Genomic DNA, 24,939 nt, shown 5'->3' on the forward strand with positions numbered 1-24,939 from the left:
GGTAATTTCAACCTCTGGGTATTAGAATAATGTGTTAATGTTTTAATCAGTGTTTTAATATGAGAAGCTGACAAAAATGGAATTTTCTGAAAGATTTCAACCACACGTTTTAATTTTTATAATTTTTTAACCTGTTAATCTTCTAGAAACGTTTGGATGGCCCAGACATCTTCACTCCTCACTTACCTACTGTACCATCTTTGTACTTAGGTTTGCAGTAATTACTGTTTCTATATGTACTCATTAGTTACATTTACTCATGAACAAACAATAAATAAGTCACATGATCAAATGGTTAAATAAATCATTTCATGATATCTACATTAGATTATAATTATTTTTGTATTGTTAAGATTCTTTATATGACAGAGACATCCCCTGATTTTGTATCTGTTCGTGTAATGTCTGCTGTGTAATGGAGGCTCACAAACACGGCCACAGGATTCTCTTTTACTAGCCCACCTGAAAAATACAAGGAATCAGATATAGTAACTGAAGCACAGTGCTTTTCTCATCTCCCTAACTGTTCTGCTCTGAACCTGGAATTCTCTAATCTTTCCTACATAATCAGCGAGCGGCCATGCTGGAAGAAACAAGGTGAGCATATTTTATTTTACTGAAGATTACTCTTCTGTCAGGAGAAGTACACTAGCACTAGCTTAAGCTAAAATGGATATTGCGGTGGATGTAAAATGGCTACACATCCCTTCTAAACTTGCAGTTTTTTATGTAAAATACAAAACTATGATCAATCATAGCAAAATTTTTTTACCTTGTGATAGGCCTATAATGAGATATAGCAACCAGTTCTTAACATCTGTTACCGACCAAAAGTGGTCTGAGGAAGGACAAAGAGTAAGTCAGCGACAGGGTCATGGGTGCACAGGGACTGCAGGCTAAAAGCCCTAAAAGTGAATCTTATAGAATAGTGCCATTGTGCATTGCAGCTTGCAGCTACTTGAACAATGTTCTGCTGGGAAACCTTGAGTCCTGACTTTCATATGGAAGTTACTTTGAGACAATGGACCTAAACACTACACACCAAGCACACCCCTTAATGACAATTGTATTCCCTCATAGAAATAGCCACGCAGGATAATTTGTGCCCTCACAAACATTTTGCCCTCACAAACATTGTTCATGAATAGGTTGAGGAACATGAAAAAGAGTTCAGGGTATTGACTTGACCTTCACATTTTTCAGACCTCTGATTGAGCATCTGTTGGATGTACTAGACACATTAGTCTGATGATTATCATCCTGGAGGGTGAAATTTATCTCTTTCTTTAGTTGTCTAACACATGGCTGCACGTTTTGTGCCAGATTAGCATTTAAAGTGATCTATGATTCCTCCACACTACAGTTCGCAGTGTTTATAAAAAGTTCATAGTAGTTTCTAGTCACCTTTTAATTTTGAAATGTATATGGTTAAACATGAAAATTGTGTGAGAGAAAAGCTGAGTATAAATCTCTCATCTTGGTTCATGAAAACATCATGATCAGACATAGAGAAAACTTGATAGATAGATAGATAGATAGATAGATAGATAGATAGATAGATAGATAGATAGATAGATAGATAGATAGATAGATGAACAGTGACAAATGTTTAAATAATAAAATATCATCAAGTGTCTTCTTTGTCTTTCGGCTATACCCTTTCATGGGAATCATCTGCACAGCGAATCATCTTACTCTTACTCTCCATCTTACTCTGTCCTCTGCATTCTCTTCTCTCACCCCAACTAACTTCATGTCCTCTCTCACTGCATCCCTAAATCTCCTCTTTGGTCTTCCTTTAGACCTCCTGTCTGGCAGTTCCACCTTCAGCGTCCTTCTACAAATATGCTGAACCACCTCAATCTGGCCTCTCTGACTTTATCTCCAAAACATATAACATGGGTTGTTCCTCCATAAAATCATGCTTGATCCTATCCATCCTTGTCACTCCCAAAGAGAACCGTAACATCTTCATCTCTGCTACCTTCAATTCTCCCTCCTGTCTTTTATTCCATAGAGCATCACTGGTTCTACCGCTGTCTGTAAACCTTTCCCTGATACTCTATTGTCACATAATACACCTGACAATTTTCTCCTCCTATTCCAACCTGCCTGTACCTGCCTCTTCACCTCCTTTCCACATTCTCTGTTGCTCTGGACCATTGACGCTAAGTACTTAGTCCAGAAGGCTAAGTCCTGCACGCTCTTTACCTCTGCTTCCTGTAGCCTTATGGTTCCACTTAGGTTCCTCTCATTCACACACATGTATTCTGTCTTGCTACAGCTAACATTCATTCCTCATTCATTCAGACTTCTGTTTAACCTCACCTGTCATCCTGTCCATCACCAAAGCAAACAAAAAGGGGTTCAGAGCCGATCCTTGATGCAGACCCACCTCCACCTTAAACTTTTCTGTTACACCTACAGCACATCTTACTGTCTTACAGCTCTCTTCTCTGCCACTTCAGATGTCCTTATACAATACCACAACTCCTCCCTCGGCACCCTTTCATACACTTTATCTAAATCTACAGAGACACAATGCAACTCCCTATTACCTTCTCTGTGATTCTCCTCAGCATCCTCAAAGCAAATACTGCATCTATTGTACTTTTTCTAGTACAGTATGTATACTGTTGTGGTCAGAAGTACACTCATGCCATGAATTATCATGACAATATTGGGCTTATGTATTGATATTGATGCATTTACTTTAGTCTAACTTATTGTTTAAAAAGTCATACATATTTCTAAAGTATAGGCATAACATGGGAGCTAAACTGGCCCAAATATGTTTCATATTGAGATTCATTATATAATTTGAGGATATATAATGATCCTTGCATCTCCAACTCTCTCTCTATAAAATACACATAGATTTGCTGTTTCTCTTTCTCACCCTTACCCAAAATATTTATTGTAGTCACATGGTTGACAGATTACCCTAGTTATCTTTTCTTGTATTTAATGGGATTAGTTGGAAATATCCAATAAAACCCAAGTGAAAACCATTTCACTAATCTGTACCTTTTTAGGTCACAAGGCCCTACTTATGTACCTCTGGACAGTTCTGAAGCCAGGAGTTGATTAGAATATTGGCGCCCCTCGGGTGCTGGAAAGTCCATGTTGATGAACCTCCTGGCTGGCTACAAGAGAGAAAGAGACCTGCCATGCATTTATTAATGCAAACCTTTATATTAAAATTGCCTGAACAAAAAGGATTAAAATGCAAAACTATACTTTCAGTGTTAGAGAAAAGGGGATGACAGGACAAATCCTGGTAAGTGAAAAGCCAAAAAAATATATTGCAGGCATGTTACATCATACAAGAAAATAAACTGTGGCCCATTTTACAGTACAGGAGGCTATGATGTAGACACCATGACTGTAAAATTTATGAAGTATTTTAAAATTCTCCCTATACTGCCAATAAATATATTAAATAATATCTTAGAAATCACAAATATATTGATCAAAGCATATACTGTTTTTAAACAAATATAAGGTTATTATGCCTATTTTCAATTTCTATACCACTTTTAACCTTAAAATTATGTTACCTCTTGGCTAATAATTTAACTTATTTCAAGAAATAAGAAACATTTAATGCCAGTAGAAAAACCTTGAATGCACAATAGTGTTAATAATCCCATAATGAGAATGGTTTTTCTTTATTGAAGATATTTTGATTTGCAATTATTTGCTCTCAGGGCTCTAAGCTCAATTGCACATTAATGTAGTGTAACATAGATTTATTTAAAATTTACATTTAATAAATTTGGCAATACATATATTAATGTTTTGCATTTAATTTCTGCTGTTTCATTCTCTTATGCACAACTCTGTTAATGTCCTGCCACAACATTTCAATTGGGTTTAGGTCTGGACTTTGACTAGGTCACTTCAAAACCATGATCCTATTATTTTTCAGACATTCTGATGGACATTTATTGGTGTGCTTCGGATTATTCTCCTGTTGCATGACACAAGTTTTAGCTGCAGGACAGATGGCCTCACATTTGCCTCTCGAATACTCTGGTATACAAAGCAGTTCATGGTTGACTCAATAACAGCAAGGTGCCCAGGTCCTGTGGCTGCAAAACAGGCATAAATCAAAATCCCTCCAGCTGGACAGTGGTTATGAGGTGTTTCTGCTGAAATGCTGTTTGGTTTTGGCCAAACATGGCTCTGGGCACTATACTGTACTTTGACCTTGTCTGTCGACAGGACATTTTATCCTGATGACTGATGGTTTGTTCGGATGCAGTTTTGTTTAGACAAACCATACTTGTTTAGTCTTCCTGTAATTGTGGTGTCATGGGCTTAACATTTTACATGCTTAGCAAGGGCTGTAGGATCTGAGAAGTAGTTATTGGGGTTTTTTTTAGGTTATTTCTCAGAGCATTGCATGGTCCAACCCTAGGGTGAATGTTTTGGAAGGTATTTGTACTGTCTTCAATTCTTTTCAATTGTAAATAATCTTATTCACTGTTGATTGTCAAACTCCATACTGTTTGGAAAGGGTTTTATAACCCCTTCCAGATTGATTTGCAGCAACAATTGCTCCTTTAAGACCATTGCGTATGCCCTTTAATGTTGGCATTGTGTTAATTAATTAATTAATTCTCCAGACAAGCAAACTTCCAAAAATGTAGCTTTTAGAGGTCTACACATCTTTGAATGGCTTTGGCTTGTAAGCAGTTGTCTTCCTTTGCTGCCTCCACAAACAATGGGTCTGTAATACAGTCTTAATAATAATAAAATAATAAAGCAAATTCCTGGTATTCTCAAGCATAGCCCGGTTACATAATCCATGCTTGAATGATAATAATGGAATATAGACTTTAGTTGTCTGCTTGATCATGTAGGCTGTGTGACGGTGGGCTCACACTCAGTACAGGCACTTCTCACACTAACACACTATGCATACAGCATACGCTAAGCCACAAGCGCTGTGTGCTTAACAAAGTGGTGGACAAATTAACTTAGCTGAAAGATCATTGAGGGACGCCATCTTCACCCAATGCACGGCCTATAAATGGGCCTCTCCGCTTCCACCCGATAAGTAGAGAGTACATGTGTAAATACACACACTCATCTCCTATCTCCTCAGACTTGAGTCCCTCTAAGTCATATTCACCAAGAAGAAAGCTGCTGGCCTCCCGCTCTCTGTTGTCTCTGCCTGCATCACAACACCTACACAGCGCTACTTGTCTCAACGGCTCAGTGCCACTTGTCTTACCTGCAACACGCACCTCAGTGCGACACAGAGGACATTGCATCATCTGAGCATCAACCCCTGGACCTGCGACACTCATTTCAACATCTTCAATGCCTACAAAGAGTGTCATTTTACTAGGACTGCCATTCTTATAAGCTGCTTGAGAGTGCTCAATAAAGAAGCTTATTTGTCATTGTGACATCTGGTTCCCATGTGTTCCTTCCATGCGTTCCTTCCGTGTGTCAAACCCATTACACTGCTGTGTAGCACACAGGATCCTCTCCTTGATCTCCTTCTGTGTGTCAGACCTGTTACAGCTGACAGACTTTAACCTTTTTCCCAGATCATCTTTCATATCATGTACTGGATGATGGAGCAGGCCCCTGAAGCAAGTCACTACTTGCTTTTTATGGCCTTGTCATCCTGCACATGTAGCACACTCTAAACAATTTTTGGTACAAGTTTTTTTTTTGTTTTTTTTTTTATACCCCAACCAGTGAAACTTGGACACCAGATTTGACACCAAATGTGGTCTCTTCTGCTTATTTATAAAATGTGTTTAAAAATGTCAATGTACTCCTTGCTCTAAAAAATAAAATCATTACATTTATATAATAAAGCCTGTTGTTGTTTTTTTGTAAGTAATATCCACTGTCTCCAGTTTAAATGCATTTTACTAGCCAAGTTTCACAAAAAAAAAAAAATTGTCATATTGTAACTCTGTGACAGGTAACCTTTTTATTCTGAGACTATGTATTACGGCTTTGTTGTACACCCTCCTATCTAACTGTCCTTCAACCTCTCCTGTTATGCTCAGGAAATGGTTTGATAACAAGTGGACTTGTGCCCAAAGATGCTTGTATTTAAATTGTGCTGGTTAGAGATTTGAAATGATCAAAGCAATCTAAACTACACCAGATACCAGAGTTTACAGAATTGTAATTACGTACTATACAGACAGGTGTGGAGATACATTTTGGGGGGACCCAATCAAAAAAATTCTATACAAAATATCATGCTAACCCACCTTGTAGTGCTTTTTCCTGCAATTAGAACTAAACTATACTGGTTTTGTCTTCAGCAAGAGCCTTGTTTATGTCAAGGATCTATGGACTTCTTGGTCATTGGATATCACTGCTTAGTCTTACGCAGGAAAATTTGAACCAGGAACCAAAGGGATAAGCTTCTTCATTTAACAACATAGCTATGCTATGAAGCCCTGATTAACTAATTTTTAATGCTGTCTGAAATAAAATAAACGTGTTTATTCATTTGATTCTTTTTTTCAGCCAACTACTTGTGGGCAGCTGGGTAAAACCTGATACTTTGGGCCTACCCATTTGTCTTGTTTAAGTAGTGGTAAAGACTTCCATTATGCACTGATTAGCCATAATATTAAAACCACCTAGGATTTGGGTTTCCCTTGTGCCACTGGCTCCTTGAGGCAAAGCTCCATAAGTGTGCTCTGGTGTCTGGCACTAGGACATTGGCAGCAGATCAATTTGGGTGCTGTGGGTAACAGGGTGCTTGATGAGATTGGAATATGAGGCAGCCTTCGGCTTTTTGCCTGCTGGGCCCTGCATGTGACGGTCTGTGCTGCATTGGGTGTTCTGGTGCCTTTTTTATCATGGACAACATGGACTTTAAATAGTAGGTTTGTCCTCTTTTTGTGTGACACTGTGCACTGAATCTGGTGTTGTGCAAAAACATTTATCCATTTTAGATATAATCTATCGAAGTGTTGTCTCTGCACATGCTTCAAGGAAGTTAAAGCTTTGGCAGTACGACTTTGTTGGAGTCGTAGGATTACAATGATCAGGAATGTGAGTCAGAGACAGCATGTAAACAAAATCTAATCATCTAAAGTATATTTAGCTAAATTTCCACCATGGAATGTTTGGTATCAATTTAATTCATATTGCATATTTAACATGAACAATGGGGTAGCATTAAAATATTATACAAGTTTATGAAATACAGTATATAATTGTATATTTTGTAATGTGTGCATGTCCTTCTCTCTCACCAACACCCACACACCTACACCCACACATATGCATACTGGAGCCATGTTGTCTACACAGGTGACCTTTTTCCATTGTTTTACAAACTCATTCCAAGAAACAAATTAGCATATAACATCCATATAACACCTTGGAGTGAATTGACAAGGCAGGGGGCCAGCCTGCTGTAAAATACTTTATGTCTGTCCATTTGACACTCTAGTCATTATACATTACAAAGAGGTGCATGGTGTTTAAGTAGGATATGAGAGTTAGATCTAGAGGAGGAAGATCTTGGGGAACAGACCTCTCCAAAGCAAACATCTTTATCCTTTGCTGGCAAACACGGGTCCTTTAAATGGTTTTGTAAGTTTTAATATTTTACTTGTTGTTTATTTTCTGACCATTTTCTTACTTATTTTCACAACAGAGAAAGTGGCAATAGGCCTAACTAATATATTATGTGAATTTAAAAGTTCTTCTGAGGTTTATAGCCCATGTAGTGGTGTTAGTAGTCAATTGTGTTGCTGAAAATAGAAATAGAGTTTACATGCAATTAGAATTTTTTTCATCTGCTGCAATAGAATAGCCGAGTACTTTTCGATTATTTCTGCATTTTATATTTCAAGCTCAAGATTGTTCAAACATTTCCTGTTAAAGTAAATTATCTAAAGATCAAGGCTGTTACAATGTGGGATACATGTTTACCTGAAGCCAAGTGACATAGGTTAGTTATGTTTACTACAGGCAAACAGTGTGCAACAAATGACAGAAATGACTGAAACTAATGACTCCTTTAAACATGACTCAACCAAGAACTAAGGTTATAATGTGGAAATGCCATTTTAACTATTTTTAAATAATATAACTATTATTTATTTATATTTTTATTGTTGGGCAAATAGGTGTATATTTCCACAAAGTATTTTTACTTAAATTTTAGTATTATTACAGTAACGTTCTTACAGGTAAGTAAACAAACATGATATATGGATTTAAATATGCCTATTTAATAATCATAATAAAACACATTACATGTGTATATATGTATCAAATTATAAATGCCTAATTACAATGCCTGCACTAAATACTTTAATGATTCAAATCTTTATATTTTATACTTTTACCCATAAAGTGTCTTCAGTTTGTATTATTGACTATCTATCTATTGGTGGTCACTCGTGAATACACTTTTAAAAATGTAGGTTTTTACAATGCTTTTGATTTTGTAATGGAAATGGAATACTGTCATTAATAATACATTGATTAATTAGCCTGCAAATAAAATAAATAGAATACCATTGATTTTATTTTATTTACACTGTCATCTGCCTATTTTGTATGACACATATCACATACTCTTGTGAAACCTGCTACATGTTACTATATTTTTGCTTAGGGCAGACGTTTGCAATGTAGTCAGATTGCTCAAAGTGGTTAATCATTAATCAGAGGATGAGAGCAAATAACCTAACTGTCTTTAAAAAGGCTTTTGAACTTTACAGCTTGGCACTGGTGAAGGACTTCATCATGATGGTCAGTCAGGTCCACATAAGGATATGGCTAATGATAGCCAGCGTCCTCTTTCTTTCTGTTTATGGACACACATCAGGGCCGTAAGTATAATACAACTTTACACCGTTGTCAAAGTATCACAAACTGTCATATTTTATAAAACATATATTTTTTAAATATCCTTTAAAAAGTACATTTAAAAGTGTGTTTTTATTTTCATTTTCATTTTGAATAAATAAATAAATCATCAAAAAGCAACTAGGATTCAGTTCGATTACTGGACAGTTGGAAAGCATCGACAATACATAACTAGCTGAGAGAATGTGACAAAATAAAAAATAATAACTACAGACAAGCACTAAATGTTTTTTAAACATTAAATTAATGACCTTCAGCAAACTTGCAGTATGAACGCATAGATTATTATAACTTGCACAAAATTTTGCCTTTGTTTATATACAAGCATTTTAAGAATATTAAAATTGGGTTTTAATGATTAAATATTGGGTATGTAAATATTCAGGAAATAAACAATAACTTAAACCCTAAACAATTTATTTATTTCAATTCTTTACATCAGCATTGTTGGAGCATTAAACAGCAAAGAAATGCACACTGTACATTGAAGTTTGGTTTTAGGTAGCAGTTAGTTTTGCTGCATGATATTATATAAGTAAATGTTTACACACCTTACACAGATCTTACACAGCAATAACACTGATTGTATACTTCAGATAGGTACTTAGGTCAGTGTACCCTAAGGCACTCTGTAGATACTTTTGTAATAATATTGATTGTTCAGCTGACTTTTGTGAGGTTATCTAAAAGCTAACTCAAATAGTTGCTTTGATCTGGCCATGAGTTGACATGAATAACCCTTCTCCATGTTTTTTCTGAATAAATTAATAATTACTTAAACCTTCATTTTCTTCTTTAGATATTTCATGGTGACATTTCCTGCAGTAATAGAATCTGGCTCTGATGCTAAACTGTGTGCGAGTCTTCTGAAGCCTAATGAGACTCTGCAAGTTAATGTTTATCTGGTTCACAACAATGAGAACAGAACTCTTTTACAAGAGACAGTGGAAAAGGAGATGCACCAGTGCTATCATTTTAAGGTTTGCAGTGCCATATCTACACTTTATGAACTTAAAAATTCATGGACACCTGATCATCACACCCATTCACTATCTGCTTTTTAAAACATCTGATTCCAGACCTAGTCCCCTTTTTCTGTGTTAGCTTTCCTAGTAGACTTTGGAGTGTACCTATGCGGATTTAGCCACAAGTGCATAGGCAAGTTTGAGCATTAATGTAAAGCAATTTTTGTAAGTCGCTCTGGATAAGAGCGTCTTCCAAAGGCCTAAATGTAAATGTTGGGCAAGGAGGCCTGATTCCAGTTATAAATTAAAAATGTTTTCATAAGGGTTGACCTCAGGGCTCCATATAGGCCCTTCAAGTATTTTCTCTGCTTCAAATTTGGCAAAACATCTTGGACCTTAATTTAACAAAATTGTAATAGTGCAATTGTTTTAGTGTGTGATGGACTGGTGTACCGGATGGACTCTCTCTCTCTCTCTCTCTCTCTCTCTCTCACACACACACACACAAGAAGTTTTGATTTAATTCCATAGATTTCATACTGTAAATAAAATCTCCATATGCGTTATTTCATACTGTTTTAAAATCTCCTAAATTGTTATAGAATGTAGAAAATAAACCAGAAAAAATCATTAAAAGGCCGGTCAAAGCTTAAGATGGACACTGTACATTTATATGCTTTCTATAAGTATTATAGAAATATGCATATTTATAATCTTTGGTTTAACATGTATTACTTCTCTTCAGGCACCACAGGTTGAAGGACAATCAGTGCAGGAGATCAACGTGGAAGTTACTGGTGAAAGTTTTAAGATGACACAAAAAAGGAAAGTGATGTTTAAATCCTACGACAAACTGTTTTTTATACAGACTGATAGGCCCATTTACAATCCAGGCCAAACAGGTGATTCACTCCTGCAATATGTTAATATAAATATTTAGTATTGTTATTCATTAAATTATTTAACTCATCATGTCACGAAACTATTGATTTTTCACAGTGAATTTCAGAATTGTTTCTATGGATTCAAATTTTATTCCACTTGAACAAAAGGTAAGAAAAAAGCCGTATGTTAAATATACAGTAGAAATACTTTTTACCAGTACAAGAGGGTACTTGATTTTAATTTGCATTAACACAGACCAATATTGCTTCATGTGTAAATTTTTTACTTGACCAGTTTACCATTGATTTATTGCTTATGGTATATGTATTGTGGTTTGATTATTTTATAATCCGAATTATGACATATTAAAGTATTGTCTTATACTCCACAGTACAGCATGGTGAGCCTTCAGGTAAGATGGAATCATGCACATTGCAGATGTTATCATAGCCTTATTAATTTATAGGCTTTTGTCTCTATAAGCAATGTGTAACGCTTATTCATTGTAGTCATAACTATAGGGCTTAAATCAAACTTCACTCATGCACACACATATGAAACACTTGCATACACATATATGAAACACTCACACATACATACAGTATATACTACTAGCTGCTTAAACAACTACATATGAAATGCGCGCACACACATCTATGAGATGCACGCACATACACACACACATACACACTCTCCGTGCACACACACACACACATACACACTCTCTGCGCACACATACATACATATTTTCCGCACACACACACACACACATACATACTCTTCGCATACACATACACACTCTTCGCGCACATACACCTATGAGATTCTCAGTGTAACCGGAAGGCATTTCAGTTTAAAAGGAAGTCATTTCAGTGTAGACGGACTTTTTTCACTTCATTCTCCCTAAATGGTAGTACTGGTTTGTAAACAGCCTGCTGTTGGACAGTTTAGAAGATGGAGTAGGACAGTATAATGATCATCACTGCTCATGGCGTATTCAGAACTGTCCACATAATGTCTGAATATTGCAGCGGCAGAAAACGCAGGTGATAATTTGCAAAAAGAAAATTGAAGCACGGAATCTGTGGCTAACATGTCGGATCCAACAACAGAAGCAATTACTGTTTTGTGAAATGTGTTTTTTCACCTTCGCTAATATGAACAATAACTAACTCAAGGGAATTCCACAGGACTCTGTATCGGAAATTCAAACATTGTTCTGACCCTCCATATCACCCACTTCTGTGGTGATAAATAAATCATTTGTTGTCTTCTAAACTGTCCATTAACGGTCTATTTAATAAACGCTACTAATCAGGGAGAATTAAGTTCATATACATTGAAATTACTACTCCCTACACCCTACTCCCTGCGCAGGAAATGTCTGATAAGGGAACTTCACTCTACAAAATTCCACCATTCAGAACACCATGCAACGTCACTTCCTCCTTGCGTTACCATAGTAACACAAGCACCTCGGATACCTGTCGCTGCTGCTGTGGAAATTTCACGCTACGGACATTAAATATAGAATATTTATTAAAACAAAAACAGATACCAGTAAAAAATATATAATGTTTTGAAACGTTTATAACTTACAAATAAATTATTTGATTAAGTTACATGATTTACATGAGATGTATTTATTTATTTATTTTTTACAGATTACTAGCCTATATAATACGAATGGTTTCTTGATTAAATTAAAATGTAAATTATTGTGTCCTATTTATATGATGTCATCCTTAATAATAATTATAATAAAAATATAAATTATTTTTCGAGTTAAATTTTTTCACACTCCAGCGATATGTAATGACTTATATGAAAATTATCCATTTCCTTTTACGCTTAACTTAAGATCCGTTGTTCACACGTTCCCTACTCCGCTACAGTTCGCTTTGTGCGCGCACGTCTCATAGGTGTGCGTGCACGGAGAGTATGTATGTGTGTGTGTGTGCGCGGAGAGTATGTGTGTGTGTGTGTGTGTGTGCATGCGGAGAGTATGTATGTGTGTGTGTGCGCGGAGAGTATGTATGCGTGTGTGTGTGTGCGTGGAAAGTATGTATGTGTGTGTGTGCGTGGAAAGTATGTATGTGTGTGTGTGTGTGTGTGTGTGCGGAAAGTATGTATGTGTGTATGTGCACGCATCTCATAGTTGTGTGTGCGCGCATTTCATATGTAGTTGTTTGAGCAGTTAGTAGTATATATGTATGTGTGAGTGTTTCATATATGTGTGTGCAAGTGTTTCCTATGTGTGTGCATGAGTGAAGTTTGATTTAAGCCCTATATGGCACCTCATACATAACTCTGAACTAATTGTAACTGAACTGTGTATCTTTTGTGGAAACAAACAGGATAATCACCAGAACAGGATTGGTCAGTGGACAAATGTCTCCTCGAAAGGCCTGATACTGCAGCTTTCACATGAGTTAAATGCTGAGGCTCCACAGGGATATTATCAGTTACGTGCTAACACTGGAAATAAGGAGATTACACAACAATTTAAGGTGGAAAAGCATGGTAAGTGAGATTAATAATTATATTGAAGCATTTTTCTGCGTATAAAGATGTAACCAATATAACTTACCATAATAATACATTTGATTGACTTTCAGTTTTGCCCAAGTTTGAGGTTACAGTAAAAGCGCCAGAAGAACACAGTGTTAGTGATGAGGAAGTAAATATAGAAGTTTGCGGAAAGTAAGTTGTTTTTATTATTATTATTATTTTTTTTTTTTTTTAAACTGAAAAAATAAATGATTTAGAATTTGTTTCAGTTTTATTAAACACATTGAATAGTGTTGACACAACTGAATATCTAGCACATGTGTAAATCCTTCTTATATCTTATGCTGTATATCATACAAAGTCTTATAGACAGTATGTTGTATTAAATGTACTTTATGAAAAGGTACACATATGGACAACCTGTACCTGGTCAAGCAGAGGTGCAGGTGTGCCGGAAAATAAAGCCGCATTTTTCTGAGGCACCGTTGATTTCACCCTGTCTGAGTGAAACTGTGGAGGTATGTATGTAACCATTAAATGATAATCATTTCTTTTACACTCTAGTGAAAAAATACATATTATTTGTTTTTGGGTGTTCCCACAGATGAGTCAGACTGGCTGTGCATTTCTTCTCATCAATGTGTCAACTTTCCTGAATACTGAATTGGAACATAAATCTGAGAATAATCTTCATATTACAGTTACGCTCAAAGAGGAAGGAACAGGTCAGTCAATAAAGATAAGAAAAAAGACAGCACTATGAGCAGACCCCTAATATACTTTATACTTTACATTTACACAACTTTTATGTTTCAAAATAACAAACTGCAATTTATTTTATTTATTTATATATTTTTTGCTTAGATATATCCATGGTGAAAACTGAAAAGATAAAACTTTCTTTTCAAATTGGTAAAGTGGAATTCCTCGATTTACCAACAAACTTTGAACGTGGAAATGTTATAAATGGAAAAGTAGGTTTTTTTGGCGGTTCATCTTTTTTCCTTCAACTGTTATTTCTTTAACAATTGCTGTTTCATTTATGCGTATTATGTTTGACTCTGTAGTAACAATAATTATTTTTTCACTGATCAACAGATTAAAGTTACTACCTTCAGGGGAACTCCCATTCCTAACAAGAAGGTGTATCTCTCAGAAGGTGAAAGGTGGTCTCAAAAGTTATTATTTAATCTTACTACAGACAGTAATGGATTGGCAGACTTCTCAATCGCTTCACCTGAAGATCCTGCAACACAGATCATATTGCGGGTATTGAACTACACCATAATTTTAGAAAAGAAAAGAACAAGAAGCCAATTTTAGTACATTATCATACAGTAATTTTTTTGTGCCCTGTCTCCCTGTTGTCTAGGCAAGTGTCTATCTTGAAGAAAAATATCGTGCATACAAAACACCATTCTTTACAAATGCTGATGCACGGATACAGCTTCTCCAACCTGCTACACCTTACAGCCCAGTGTTCAGTGAACTGTTAATAGAGAGCTCAGAGGAATCATTTAAATGTGGTGCTGAAATTCCAATTACCATTAACTACTATATAGTTGGGGAAACTACTGAAAATTTCAGTACTGATCTCATATACACAGTAAGTATGTGCATTTAAAGTATTTGTTAATTGAGACAGCTGCAATACTATCTGCAACCTGCTTTACATGTGTTACAGTGACTCTTAATAAGGCACATTGGAGAGATGTCATGTATTTTCTCTCTCTGCCATAGGTTTTATCTAAAGGATCCATAGTCCATCATGGTCATGAGAAAGTTAATGTGGAAGACTCTACAGATGCCAGAAAAGGAAAAATATCTTTTACACTCTCTGTTCTTGCTGAGTTCGCTCCTATAGTCCAGGTTCTATCATACACTGTCCTCCCCAGTGCGAATGTCATTGCTGCTAGCAAGAATTTTGATGTGGAAAAATGCTTCCAAAATAAGGTAATACTTGCACCATCATTTGAACTTTTTCCTTGCAATCAAGTAGTCTGATTACCCTGAAATTGCTAAACTTAGCCTATCTTGATTTCATCATCTACTCCAGGTTTCGCTACAGTTCTCTCCCTCCAAGGCAGTTCCTGGTGAGAAAAACACTCTCGAGCTCTCAGCACATCCTGGTTCACTGTGTGGCCTCAGTGCTGTGGATCAGAGTGTCTTTATCCTGGAGTCTGGTGATCGTCTAAACACTGACAAGGTGAAATTAAAATGAACTAAACTTGTGACCTTAATGTCTACATTTTAGCAACACTTTTAACAATGTTATCAACTTATTACCTCAGGAACTGTTTCTCTAAAACAGAAATGCTAAGGGCTCAACCTTGTCAAAGAGTTGGCCCCCATTAATTGCTGCACATACTTAGTTGCAAGATACAGTATCGATGGAGACCGAGACCTTCAGTGGTTGATCTGAAATTTGATGTGTAAATAAATTGTCCGTCTCACAATTCTCACATATCTAAGCTGATATATACAGGTCAAAGAGTTTTTTGTCCTTGTGTATGTGTGTATAACGGAAATGATATGGAATTATTTAGATGAATTTGTTTTTATTATATGTCCTGTAGATATTTCAATTGTTACCAGTAACATCGGTATCAAATTATCCCTATGAAGTTGAAGATGATCTGGAGTGTTTGTATGTTAGACCCCGGCGGGATACACAGAGTGACCACGTTTACAATACATTAAAGGTAACAGACCAACTTGCTGTAAATCACAGCATAATAAGCCATGTAGTTACTAGTTGTAGTAAGTTTTAATGTTATGTGAAAGGTTATTAAACTAGAAAAATGACATTTAGATTCAATGAAAAATGCTTTTTGGTTCACTGTTCAGTGATGTACTACACTGACAACACTGTGATGTACTATCACCTGACAGGAAGTGGGGCTGAAGATGGCAACAAATTTGGCTGTAAGACAACCTCGATGTTTGATATACAAAGGCGTACAGTATCACCGGGATGTTTATGGTATATTCAGACATTTATTCATAATAAATTTTTGTATCTTACAGTACATGTAAGATTTCATCCTAAACAATTACAATACAATTAAATAGTCCTCACATATTTAACAGCTATTATTTGATTCCTGTTAATTGTTTATGTTTTTTTTTTTTGCTGATTTCCAGTTCGATACAGGACAAATTATCACTCAAATGTTCTTGCCGTCCCAATGGCATTGGAAGATGTTGACTCAAATTATGTACATGTTGAGACAGTTCGTAAGTTCTTTCCAGAAACTTGGATATGGCAACTTGAAGAAGTTGGGTTAGTGAATCAGCATATTACGTTTTATATATTTTCATAGTTTAGCGTGGATGCTCCTGTGCTGTATCACTTTTTAATCAAATTATTGTAATCGCTCTATGCAATTTCCAACACTGAATAATCCCTTCATTTAAAGATGGGCAATGATTTGTGTGCTTTTTTTTTGACAGGGAATCAGGATCAGTACAGCTTCCTGTTACTGTTCCCGACACCATCACCACTTGGGAGACAGAGGCTTTCTGTGTGTCCTCTAAGGGTCTGGGACTGGCTCCTCCTATTCAGCTTACTGTATTTCAGCCCTTCTTCCTGGAGCTCTCGTTACCCTACTCCATTATCAGGGGAGAGGTTTTTGAACTGAAGGCCACTGTTTTCAATTATCTTTCAAAATGCATTATGGTACTGTAAGGTCCTACTTTTATCTTCAGAAGTACTGTAACATTTGATATGCACAGTAAATTAATCACTTGTGTCTCAACTTCAGGTTAAAGTGACTCCGGCCGCTTCCTCAGACTACACTCTGGAGCCCTCTTCTGATGGCGAGTATTCATCCTGTCTGTGTGCAAATGGCAGAAAGACCTTCAAATGGACTCTGATTCCCTCTGTGCTTGGTGAGACTACTTCACTTGAGGCATATGTCTAATATGTCATATACAGTATGACTGGTACATTATATCATGTAAAGTTGACAACAACAACAACAAAAAAACACTGTTATTGTAACTGTTATTACACTACAGGAGTCTTGAATGTGACAGTGAGTGCAGAGGCAGAACAATCCCAGACTATGTGTGACAATGAAATTGTGAGTGTTCCAGAGAGAGGCCGCATTGACACGGTTACACGGAGCCTGATTGTAAAGGTTGGTGACTTGATAAATAGTCTGATCAGAAAGTTTATGCTTAGGCTAATTATTACTTTGCTTCAATAACTGTTTTCTCCACATAGGCCGAAGGAACTGAAAAGATAAAAAGTCAAAGCTGGTTATTATGCCCACAAGGTTAGACCTGCACATATAAACTTCCAATTTATTTTACATCATTGAGACTGCAAGTCGTGTAAAACTGGTGCCAGTAGTACTGTTTTACTTAGTTAAAACATATCTGTCTTTCATTTCACGTACAGGCGACAGTGTTTTAGAAGAATTGGAGCTGAGTCTTCCTGAGGATGTAATAGTGGGATCAGCACGAGCTTCTGTTTCAGTACTTGGTAAAAAAGAAGAAAAAAAAAATAAAGTCTTAAAAATTTGTAGGTTAAAGATCTACACTTACATATAATGATAGCTGGGCTCAGAATGTGTTATTGGGTAGTAATGTTAATAATAATAATAAAATAAAATAATAATAATAATAATAAAATAATATATAAAAAAATAATATATAATAATAATAATAAAAAAAATAATAATATAATATAATAATAATAAAAAAAAGATTTAGGCATGCCTAAATCTTTGTTACATTTTTCTGTTACCAAATAAGTGTATGTACATGCTTGTTTCACATGCTCCACGGCAAATATTTGTATGAAAAAAAAGCAAGTCAAGAAGCCAATGAATTAAAATGATTAATTTCAGTCTGATCCTGATTTAATTGATTAGATTTACAAACATGAAACTATTGACCTAACTAAAGGCCAGGTAGCCCAGCAAGCCACATTTCATACAGTACCAATAAATATATTAATTATAGATTAATATGTAAAGACAATGGAAGTAATTTTTAACTAATTGCATTAATGTTGTTTAAGTCCAATGCCACTGAAAATCTCATGCAGGAAATGCATACTGACTTTGACTCCCTTTTGTAAACTGTAGGCTAGGTATATCATAATATAATATTATTATCCCCCAAATGTTGGAAAAAAGGTGGGTCCAAAATAATACATATAGTTTGTGTGGACTGAGATGCAGCCATGCATACCCTTTAACTTGCAAATGATAACCACCGGATTAATGCATTAAGCTGCAAAATGCATTAAGCTGAGGTTATTGCAATAATATCTTCTTTAAGAGATGAATTTAACTGTATTTTATATTAGAATACATAATAACACACTAATTCGTAATGCACCCATGTGGACAACCGGGTGATTCAGTTTAAACTCTGAGTGCAAAGCACAAAAACTCAGCTATATAATCTATGACCAGTCTTCCTAAGGTAGGAAGGTGCTATGTATACAACAGTGTCTGCCATGTTAAACCCCAGCCTCAGTAGTGACTGAAAAGGTATCAGGATTTATGGACAAGACATACATTATACAGTATCAAAGGGATAACATTGTATAATTCCTTTACTCTTAAATTGTCTTCATCTGGTCTAAAATATTATGATGGATAATTAAATTAACCAAAAATCTTAAATTCATTCACTGTGGATAGAAGAAGGTTAAAAAAAACGTCTCTTCTCTTAATGCCTATGGCATCAGGGAGAACTACATTTGCAAGACAGCTGTACTAAGCTTTTACGAGACTACTAGTTGCAACAATTTGCAATGTATTCTTTTAATTAATGGAAAAATCATAATTGTGTTCTCTTTTTTGTAGGAGACATACTTGGCAGTGCATTAAAAAATCTGGATGGACTACTAAGGATGCCATATGGTTGTGGAGAACAAAACATTGCCCTCCTTGCCCCCAATATCTACATTCTTCAGTATCTAGAAAACACTAAGCAGCTCACCACAGCCATCCGTGAGAGGGCTACTGGTTTCCTTAAGAGTGGTTAGTGAGATTAACTTTCACTTCAACAATAGGCTTGCTGAATAAATTCTTGCGGAAGTAATCAGAATCAATGATTTGACTTTTCACAGGATACCAGCGGCAGCTAAACTATAAGCATTTTAATGGTGCATACAGCACATTTGGCAGTGGAGAGGGGAACACATGGTAAGAATGTTAACTGCCACACAGGTAGCATTAATGATGCATATGTTAAAAAAAACTTTCTTTTTCTTTAACACTTTGCAAATATATACTGGAAAATACCACACATATTTTGACTATGAATACGAATAAATTTGCATCACCAGGTTAACTGCTTTTGTCTTGAGGACTTTTGGCAAAGCACAACGTTACATCTTTATTGATCCAGAAGTCATTAACAGTGCAAAGCAATGGCTCATAAATATGCAGAGATCAGATGGTTGTTTTATACAACAGGGGCGTCTGTTTAACAACAGAATGAAGGTCTGTATGTATTTTAGGCTCTCCATACTGAAGAACACATGAATACTAAATACATTTACTGAATTTCGTTTTTATACATACATCATGTGTTTCAGGGTGGTGTAAATGATGAGGTGACAATTACTGCTTACATCACTGCATCATTCCTTGAACTTGGACATACAGCCCACGTAAGAACATAATACAGTTTTAAATGTTTGCTTTTAGATAGCGCATGATTCTGTAGGGAGGGACTGCAAAAGTAAAATAAAACCTTAACTTTAACTGAAACATTGCAAACTATTGAGTTTTTTGTTTGCAGGATGCTGTTGTGAATAAAGGGTTGTTGTGCCTGAAGTCTTCTATTGGTAACATGACAAACACCTACACCACTGCACTGATGGCCTACACTTTCAGTCTGGCTGGAGAGAAAGACCTTCGGGAGCAGCTACTGAAAGAGCTGGAAAGTGTTGCTATTTCAGGAGGTATGAACTGAGTTAAATAATTTTTAACTATATGCTACTTAAAAATTAGGGCTTTATTGCCTTATTTATATTAACTAATTTAAGTTAATATACTATAAAAAATAAACAACGTTTTCAAATATACAGAAAGTTGCGCTCAAAATTATACCCCTACAAAACTTCAGGAGTAACAAATTCATGTTTTTTTTCCCCTTACATACACAACCACACATGGTGTAATATAAAGTGAAAAATAAGTAGTGAAAATTAAATTAAAGGAAAATAGAAAGTTTCAAGAGAAGGATTACTTTAAAGAAAAATTTTAAATGATAAAGATTCTGCCTGAAAAATGTACAATATTTACAAAAGTTAACAATAATATTTATTTATTTATTTATTTATTTATTTTTGGAATTACAGACTGTACAGAAATTGAAGAAATTGATAAACTTATAGATATATATTTTAGATATAAAATTATAATAATATCGAAATGTAAAAATATGTTGTGTGGGTATGACAGCACCAATATGATTGAAATGATTGAGACATGGATTATGAAATGGAATAGTACTGATATGTGTAAATATACAGTGCCGTAAAAACTATTTGCCTAATTTAATATTTTTTTGCACATTTGTTAGACCTTTAGAAAAGATTACCATAATAAAGAATTTGTCCAAACTTATTTATGTAAGTTAAGTCATTACTAACAATTAATTTGTGAACTGATGAGAGTAAAGTTTATAGAACTTTTTGCAAGATTTGCATCCATAACATCTAGTGTAAAACTAACACAGCATACCAACACTCAAACATGGTGCTGTAAGAGTGATGGTCTGTGGCTTTAAATTACTTGCCATAATTTATGAAACCATGAATTATGTGCTCCATATAATCAGACTTAAATCCAATTGAGATCCTTAAACAGACAGTTTATGCTCAAAGACCCTCCAGTGTGGCTGAATAAAAACAAATCTGCAGAGAAAAGTAGAGCAAAAAAGTCACCCTTAATTATCACGTGTTTTTTCCTTCTAGATGGTCGTCTGCACTGGTCTCAATCAGCATCAGATGACTCTGGTGCATTGTCAGTGGAAATCAGTTCCTACGTGCTTCTAACTGTTCTCACTACAAGTGAGCTCTCTGCCGCTGATTTGGGATACGCTAATAGGATAGTCAGCTGGTTGGTGAGGCAGCAAAATCCTTATGGTGGTTTTTCCTCCACCCAGGTACTCAATTAATTTTCATTTTTTCATTTTCTTTCAGTGTCAGAATGTAGAAGCTCATAAACATACAAAGGCACTAAGCTATTAAGTCACTTTAAGCCATAAAATATTACAATCAATCCTGTAGCGGACTGGTAAACAATGAAGACATTTTAGCAAAAGCAAAATGTGGGTGTGCTAGTGTTTGCCTGTCAGGATCCTAACATTAGCATTTTGGAGAGGCTGCAGACAAGAGAGTGAAGACTGACTACTGAGTACAAAGTGAAAAACAAACTGTTTTTCAAATTTAAAATGATTGTTGAATATCACACTTATATTTCTTACACATGTTTTACCATACTGTACTGTACTTATTGGGTACGACATTGGTTACAACCTAGCCAGAAGGGACTTAAAAAAATTCTTGGTACAATTTTGCTTCAGAAGAAAAAAAAATCTGTTTGTCATCAGCAATAAAATGAGGAGAAATACAATGTTTATTTGTCAGATATCTCAGAAGAAGAATATATAGAGAAAAGTAACAGGACTAAGAATAGATGAGATGTAAAATAAGATATACCTTTATTTATCCACAGTGGGGAAATTTCAACGTTACAGCAGCAAAGAATAATGTGCAAACATAAAATAGTGACAGTTCCTTGTATAAAGACAATAAAAACCGACAATCAAAAATAAATATACTATTTATACACAGTACAGTGTATAAATACAAAGAAATGGAAAAAAAAGCAATACAACACAGTATTTACACTTTTAGTCAAATCAAATTGCACTAGGTAATATAATATTGCACAGTTAGGAAAAAAAGAGACGTTATTACACAGATATCATGAGATATTATAGCTATTATTTAGGATATTGTAACTATATGGTAAAGAAAAATAATAATAAATGAAGGTATTGTAATTATAGTATTGTCGACCCCTGTTGTACACCGCAGGCCACAGGAGTTTTTAGGGATGGAATAAAAATATTTTGATCTACCATATCAAATGCAGCACCACAACAGCCCCAGACTCACAGACAATTGTTAATAAAAGATAATTTAGAACTTGTAAAAACACTGCCTCTGCACTGTTATATGTTTTAAAACCAGACTGAATTATATTAATTTTTACTATATTAATAAAATATTACATTGTCATTTAGGAAGGTCTACAGCTGGGAGAGAATAACACTTGATGAAGTGAAAATATGAACCTATGAGATTAATAATATATATTTGTAAAAATATGACAGTTTCCTCCTCTTTTCATCAGGACACAGTTGTGGCCCTCCAAGCTCTGGCTCTGTACTCCACCAAAGTGTTCAGCTCAGACGGTGCTAGCACAGTAACCATAAAATCAGAAGGAGAAAACAGTTACACCTTTGATGTGAACCAGAACAACAGGTTACTGTACCAAGAAAGATCATTGCAGGATGTTCCTGGCAAATACAGCATTGAAGTGAAGGGTTCCAGCTGTGTGTCAGTACAGGTATATTTGAGTGATGCTAATAAGCTTTCTCAAACTTGCTGACCTGGCTTACCTGTCTGTATATATATTCAAATTATGAATATGAATGAATAGATAATCTACTGAATTCCTAACTTGGATAATTATAATATATATATTTAATGCCACGTAAATCCAATGACTTTTTTTTTCTTTATAATGCTTAATTTAAAATGTGGTCTGATGTACACCATACACACATTTTCTTTTTATTGCCTGCTCTATGGTTTTACTTCTCTCCCCACTTACAGGCAGCACTTTTCTACAACATCCCCACACCTAGTGAAAGCAGTACTCTAAGCATTATGGCCATGACTGAGGGAAACTGCACAAAATCATTTGGACATACTTTGGCCATCAGTTTTTCTGTGATGTAAGGATAAATATATTAGAAATATTGAATTCAATATGTGGACAATAATAAAAAAAAAAGAAATGTATTTGTAGTCTAGTTTTTTGCATTAAACTACTATAAATCATAAATGCAAATATTAGAAATATTATACATTCAGTAATATTACTATTAAGCACAACTTAACCCAATATTTTTTTATTTTGTTATTATTTAATTATGTATGTAAGAAAGTAGCTTTCATAGTCATAATAATCCTAAAAAAATTTAGTTAAATTGAATCTAATTTTATTTGTATAGCAGGTTAAAAATTTATATTGTCACAAAGCAGTTTTACAGGAAGAAAATGATTTAAATGAAATGTTTTTACCTACAAGAAAGTCAGAGATGATAATAAACTCCCTAAAATAACATAAGAAAGAAACCTTGAGAGAAGCCATATTTAAAAGGGAACCAATCGCACATCCAGAAATAAATATGGATTCTGAACAGTCTAACTGTTCAGTTTTGGTAAGCTAGACTTATTGTAAGATAAGCCTGTATGCTACCATCTTAGCAAAAAAAAAATTAAAAATCAATTAAGTCATTGCCATCAGTCTTCTTACAATTACTGATATATAAATATCATTTCGACATTTTACCCTTTAGTGACAATGATAACTATTTATTATTGCTATTGTTGTTTCTATAGTTATCAATTTATGTTATAGTAATGAATTTGTTTCGTTGTTGTTGTTTACAGCTATAATGGGGCACTAAACAGCACTAACATGATCATAGTGGACATAAAACTCTTATCAGGGTTCACAGCAGATGCTGGTGAAGTAAGTAAGAAAATAATAGTTTTAGTGTGTGTGTATGAATGTGTGTATGTGTGTGTATTCTTTATGACTTTGCCTTAATACAGAATGCAGCATGTGGTTAAATTTTATTCCCTAATGCAAAATAATTACTGTGTTGTTGTAGCTGCAAAACCAGATTTTGGTGGAACGAGTTGATTCCAAAGATGACCATGTTATGATGTATATAAAAGAAGTAAGAGGAAAACTGTATATAACAGTTGTTTTTACCTATTAACACGCACAAACTACATATGGTGTACAATATGTAGTTAAGAGTATGATGTCTGGTGTATGTTCAACAGCTCCAAAGGAATATTCCTATCAACTATAAGTTACACATTAAACAAGTGCTTCCTGTAAAGAATCTCAAGCCGGCTGTGATCAAAGTTTATGATTACTACCAAACAAGTAAGAATTTTCTCATACTGTGGGATTTTAACTTTGGGATTTAAATTATGACTGTATTGCTACCACTTTCTAATTCTTTCATTTAGGTGACCAGTCTGAGACGGAGTACACCTCACTGTGTGTGTAAGCTTCCAGATCTTCATTAAAGACAGAACAATTTTCAAATACTTCTGTGTGCTTTTTTCTCATAAAAAGGCCTTTTATTGCGTGTATATACACTACCCGGCCAAAAAAGTCACACACTAATATTTTATTTGAACAGCTTCTGCTTTGATTACTAATAGGGCAACATTTTAACATTGCGCAATGACACAACATTTGTTTCCATTCAGAGTAGTATTAATTTTTTTTCACGATCTTGTATTGATGATGGAAGATGTGAACTGCTTCATAAGGTCTTCTCCAGCACATCCTAAAGATTCTCAGTAGGGTTAAGGTCTGGAGTATATATCTGTATATCCTGTATTTAA

General features: G+C 35.1%; 1 protein-coding gene across 1 annotated transcript; it reads left to right on the forward strand.

Annotated features, from left to right (window-relative positions):
• The first annotated feature begins 565 nt into the window (after positions 1–565).
• On the forward strand, positions 566–24,636 carry LOC128532868 (alpha-2-macroglobulin-like). The gene is made up of 35 exons (XM_053506983.1): positions 566–597; positions 8,730–8,840; positions 9,677–9,857; positions 10,588–10,744; positions 10,842–10,894; positions 11,119–11,139; positions 13,085–13,250; positions 13,346–13,430; positions 13,642–13,756; positions 13,843–13,963; positions 14,103–14,212; positions 14,337–14,507; positions 14,611–14,844; positions 14,979–15,191; positions 15,295–15,444; positions 15,815–15,940; positions 16,131–16,221; positions 16,383–16,521; positions 16,692–16,917; positions 17,003–17,129; positions 17,259–17,380; positions 17,467–17,518; positions 17,644–17,727; positions 19,064–19,240; positions 19,330–19,405; positions 19,549–19,705; positions 19,801–19,875; positions 20,007–20,169; positions 21,187–21,377; positions 22,634–22,849; positions 23,119–23,240; positions 23,962–24,043; positions 24,186–24,254; positions 24,364–24,469; positions 24,556–24,636. The coding sequence occupies exons 1-35, from the start codon at positions 581–583 to the stop codon at positions 24,594–24,596; spliced, it is 4,347 nt and encodes a 1,448-aa protein (XP_053362958.1). The 5' UTR covers positions 566–580; the 3' UTR covers positions 24,597–24,636.
• The last annotated feature ends 303 nt before the right edge of the window (positions 24,637–24,939 follow it).

Source organism: Clarias gariepinus, chromosome 11 (assembly GCF_024256425.1).
Source record: "Clarias gariepinus isolate MV-2021 ecotype Netherlands chromosome 11, CGAR_prim_01v2, whole genome shotgun sequence".
In the NCBI taxonomy this organism is placed as follows: Eukaryota; Metazoa; Chordata; class Actinopteri; order Siluriformes; family Clariidae; genus Clarias; species Clarias gariepinus.